Source organism: Pteropus alecto, unplaced genomic scaffold (genome assembly GCF_000325575.1).
Source record: "Pteropus alecto unplaced genomic scaffold, ASM32557v1 scaffold76, whole genome shotgun sequence".
Classification (NCBI taxonomy): Eukaryota; Metazoa; Chordata; class Mammalia; order Chiroptera; family Pteropodidae; genus Pteropus; species Pteropus alecto.
In genome coordinates, this window is record NW_006443138.1 from 8,629,370 (window position 1) to 8,634,589 (window position 5,220).

At 40.2% G+C, this 5,220-nt stretch overlaps 1 protein-coding gene across 1 annotated transcript in view; it reads left to right on the top strand.

Annotated features, from left to right (window-relative positions):
• Window positions 1–5,001, top strand: part of LGR5 (leucine rich repeat containing G protein-coupled receptor 5) — a 115,275-nt gene extending 110,274 nt beyond the window's left edge. Inside the window, exons 17-18 of the mRNA XM_006923744.3 lie at window positions 1,254–1,337; window positions 2,383–5,001. Of these exons, the coding sequence (XP_006923806.1) occupies window positions 1,254–1,337; window positions 2,383–3,458 (1,160 nt within the window). The 3' untranslated portion in view covers window positions 3,459–5,001. The remainder of the gene's footprint in view (window positions 1–1,253; window positions 1,338–2,382) is intronic.
• Window positions 5,002–5,220: the final 219 nt, after the last annotated feature.

The window sequence follows — 5,220 nt, forward strand, 5'->3', positions numbered from 1 at the left end:
AGGGCTTAAGAATCTAACCACTTATCCAACTAATTCCAAAATATTCTCCCCTCCTACCCTCCACAGGGTTATATGTCAGGAAGGTGGAATGAGATAATGTCTGCAAAGCACTTGGCTTTTCTTGAAGTAAGACCTTACTTAAATGGACAGCAATGTACTTCAAACCACACCTGTGGTAATGAGGAGGTGCTCTGGGCAGCCCCCATTTTCCTTTCTCTGCCAACCTTGCATGTTCGCACAGAGTCTAAACAGACTGGCTTGTCTTCCTTTGGGCCTTAATGATTTGTTGATCCCCAAGCTAGTATGATTCAGTCTGTCTTCACATTACCTTAACAAATTTCTTCCTGCACACACATCAGTTTAAGCAGCTCATATTTTGGTCCTTGGCTTCTTTGTTTTAGGCTATGGCATGTGTCTTACTCTTGTTCTTGCTTTAGTTTTTGCTCCAGAACAACAGTTAGAGTACTCACTATGTGCCAGGCACTGTTCTAGGCCCTAGAGGTACAACATGAACAAGAGAGACAAGGTTCTTCATGAAGTTTATTTTCAAGGACAGTGCTTCTCAACACTGGGCCATATATTGGAATCACACGGAAGAATTTAAGAAATACCCAAGTATTTAAGAAATGCCCAAGTCCCATAACAGACCAATAAAATCAGCATCTTTGAGGAAGTGTATTAGATCACATAACTCCTATTTCATAAATAACTAAACCAAGCACCAAGCAGTTACACAATTCGCCCTCTGTTAAGCTTAGTTCCCCAGAAAAGACTGACACTTACTATATCTGATTCTCCCTCTTGTGCTTGGAGAACACAGCCCAGAACATTTGCACTATAGCTATCTAAGTGTTAGGAAATTGGATAAAGTGATTCTTCCATTGAATAGAGAGGCCCACAGCCTCTCCTCTCTCTAATTGCATAGACAGTGCAACTTGGGGCCATTGTGAGCTCCAGGGAACAAGAACAGAATCAGAGAGCTTAGATATTCTGACGAGGAGTCGGGGGTTACTGTCCCTTTCCCCCAATGCTACTGGAATATGATGTCATATAGTCGCTTGAGTAAACATCCAAAGACAACTTTATAATAGACTCGCAAGAAAGCCTGAGGCCAGGAAGGAGCGGGATGTCTGACCTTTGGTTCCCTTCGTGACACTTCGTGTCCCAAGGGCAAGTCAGGACCCTCCTCTCTGGGATTGGTCCCCCAGAAAGAGAGATGGCATTAATCATTCCAGGACTTCTCAATCCTGCAGATGAGCGTGATCTTGAAGATTTCCTGTTTGACTTTGAGGAAGACCTGAAAGCCCTTCACTCTGTGCAGTGCTCACCTGCCCCAGGTGAGAAAGGCATCAGAACTGCCTCGGCAGCAGTCCCCACCATTGATTCTGAGGCCATCGATGACATTTGACTACTCATCAAAGCAAAATCTGTGCCACCTTTGTGGCTCATCAATATCTTTCCCCATGGAGACCTTTAAAATACAAATGTATTTTATAATATAAATATATAAATATAATATAAAATGCAAATGTATTTTATAAATACAAATGTTAGTTGCCATTCATAAATAGGATTTTTGTGGGAGACTATTGATTCAGATTAATGGAAACTAAAGAATCAATCGCTCAATCAGTTAGAAGCATATGTAATTTTTTAAATGATATTAGCAATTTAGCCTAAACTGGTATGCAACAGTCTTGTATAATCACTGATTTTTTAAAGCTAATCTCTAAATGGCTATTTGATTAAAACAAATAATAGTTTATACAGATAAGTTAAAAAAATCTATATATGTCAACTTCATAAAATTGTCCCATTTCCAGAAACAGGATGGGCCAGCTGATAAAAAGACAGCTGGGAGGATTGATATTTTATCTTCAACAACTAGATTGTCCCTTGCTCCCTAACATCTAATGTCAATCTAAACCTAAGATGGGATTTTCATGAAATGCATCTTCATACTACCCATACTTCCTCTTCTAATACTATGGAGTACTTCCTAAGATTCTCCTCTGCTTATAGAACCTTTCTGAGACATTCTGAAAAAAATATAATGAAAATCCCTGGAGATCCGGCTTTTTACCTGGCCCCAACACTGCTGTACTTGGGGAACCTTACCCAATGATTTAAATTCCCCATCTCCATTTCTCTGTGTAGACCTTTGAGCATCTGGTGTACTCTCCCCATCAGTGCAGCAGAAAATCTGAGGTAGTAATGACAGTGCTTTAAGAAAGAGAAGTGTGCCACAAGGGAACTGTGTGTTTCTGTGACTGTTATTGGCCTCTATCTCTTGGTGTCCTAAGAAGAGAAACAAAAAGGTAATTTGGCGAAAGTTGTAAACCCTAATTTGATACCCAGTTTTTTCCTTCCTTGGACTTCTAGGTCCCTTCAAACTCTGCGAATACCTGTTGGGCAGCTGGCTGATCAGAATAGGAGTGTGGACCATAGCGGTTTTGGCCCTTACTTGTAATGCCTTGGTGACTTCGACAGTGTTCCGAGCCCCTCTGTACATTTCCTCCATAAAACTGCTAATTGGCTTAATAGCAGCGGTGAACATGCTCATGGGGGTCTCCAGTGCTGTGCTGGCTGGCGTGGACGCATTCACTTTTGGCAGCTTTGCACGGCACGGTGCGTGGTGGGAGCAGGGAGTAGGTTGCCAAGTCGTTGGGTTTTTGTCCATTTTCGCTTCGGAATCATCTGTTTTCCTAGCGCTGGAGCGTGGGTTCTCGGTGAAATGCTCTGCAAAATTTGAAACGAAAACTCCGTTTTCCAGTCTGAAAGCAATCATTTTCCTCTGCGCCGTGCTGGCCCTGACCATTGCCACGGTGCCCCTGCTGGGCGGCAGCGAGTACAGCGCCTCCCCGCTCTGCCTGCCGCTGCCCTTTGGAGAGCCCAGCACCACGGGCTACATGGTCGCTCTCGTCTTGCTCAATTCCCTTTGCTTCCTCGTGATGACCATTGCCTACACCAAGCTCTACTGCAATCTGGAAAAGGGAGACCTGGAGAACATTTGGGACTGTTCTATGGTGAAGCACATTGCTCTCCTGCTCTTCACCAACTGTATTCTTTACTGCCCTGTGGCTTTCTTGTCCTTCTCCTCTTTACTGAACCTCACATTCGTCAGTCCTGAAGTCATTAAGTTTATCCTCCTGGTGATTGTCCCACTTCCTGCATGTCTCAATCCCCTTCTCTATATCCTCTTCAACCCCCATTTTAAGGAGGATCTGGGAAGCCTGGGAAAGCAAGCCCACTTCTGGACAAGGTCGAAACATCCAAGCCTGATGTCTATTAACTCTGATGATATCGAGAAGCAGTCCTGTGACTCAACCCAAGCCTTGGTGACATTCACCAGTGCCAGCATAGCCTACGACCTGCCTTCCAATCCCGGGTCACCACCAGCTTATCCAATGACCGAAAACTGTCATCTTTCCTCTGTGGCATTTGTCCCATGTCTCTAATTAACACATGAGGGAAAAAGTTTTCAAAAATCGAAAGCCCAAAAATGTGAGATTGAATACAATAATTCAGAGCGGTAACTAAAAGAGCTGAGTTGAAACTTGATTTTTTTTTAAATCTCTCAGAGCAAAAAAACTGAAAACCTTTTGATACTGGAGAGTGAAAAATAGGTCTAAATGCTGCTTGTATAATTCATTCAGCTAAGAGATAGATCAGTCACACTATTTAGGTAAATAAGGCCAGATTTTTTTTTTTTAAGCAGATTGAAATGTTCAAAAAAGATTCTCTGTGATTTCAGTTGTATTCTTTTTAACCTCACCAATCTAATGACTTGGGGGTGGGGAAGGGGGGAGGGGGGAGCTCTACCTGCTTAAAAAAAGGGCTTTTAAACCTCAAAACCCCTTAAAAGATGGTTGGAGGTATTAGGAAAAAAGAGATTTTAAATGGCCTACAGCACTAAGTAAAGGTTGTTACCAATAGAATTTCATTTTGATGACCATGTGGAGATATTTTAGTCCTCCTTTGCCTTTCCTCAGAAAGGATCTTTCCAGGTCAGCAATCTCCCCATGAATGGATAATGTAAGGCATTAATTTACTCATATTCACATCATTTTTAGTGATACCAGATTTTATATATCAGCACTAGATTGTTCCATTCTCAGTGGAATAAAACTGTTTCCAAATATTTTGAAAGGAAAATGAACTTAAATTCTTAAATTACCATGACAGCAATCCTGTCCAGGTGAGGTCTGCCTTGTCTAATTCATTTTTTAACTACTTGGTGCCCAGAACTCAGAAGAAAAGTCCATTGTCGACCATGGACATACCTAGTAAAGATGGCAAGCACCTGGGATTTTTTTTTCCCCCCTGACCAAGTGCACATTTTTTACCAGAGGTTTTACCAGTTGATTCATCGCCATAACTTCTCACAGGTGTATCTCTAGTAGCTCTAGAAACAATGTCTAACACTTTGGACTCAACAGAGACTTGGCAACATATTATCCAGTTTATTTAGCTTGGTTTTGGCTGTGTTGTCTCTGGATCAGCCCACTTGATGTCAGGAACATGACCTCTCTGCTAGTCCATATTTAATACATGTGCTAGGTATTTTAAGAGGTAAAATGATCAAATACTAAAGGTCGAAGGATTCATTCACAAGTTCGTTATACTACATTAGCTTCAATACATTCAAACCAAAAAACTGTTAGGTAGATTTATTTTTATATAAGCATGTTTATTTTAATCAGATGTTTTAACTTGGAATTGAAAAAAATACATTTATGAGATGTTTTATAAGATGTGTAAATAGAGAACTGTATTTATTACTACAGTAAAGATTCAGTAACTCAAAGACCGTGATAACAAACCTTGTACAGTGGTATATTCTTCCATATATATTGTGTTTCTCTGCCCATTTTCTTTAAATTCATTAACTGTATATAATATATGTAAATGTATAGTACTTGTAAATAGATTCCAAACTTGCTTTTCTATTGAGTACAAAGTAAAACAATTTGTAATAAAATGTGTGACTATAAAACAAAATATTTTCAAGTCTTTTATTGAGCCCATAGGCAAATATATGATCTCTGAAATGTTTTTGATTTTTGATGTGTAAGTACATTTGCTATCTAAGTACTTACACTTCAATGTATTAGGTATTTTGGACTCACCTTAAGAAGTAAAAAGTAAAACTTTCACAAGAACAAAACGAAATATCTTTACCAAATCCTGGATTGTTTTAACTATGAGTGGTATGCCGTT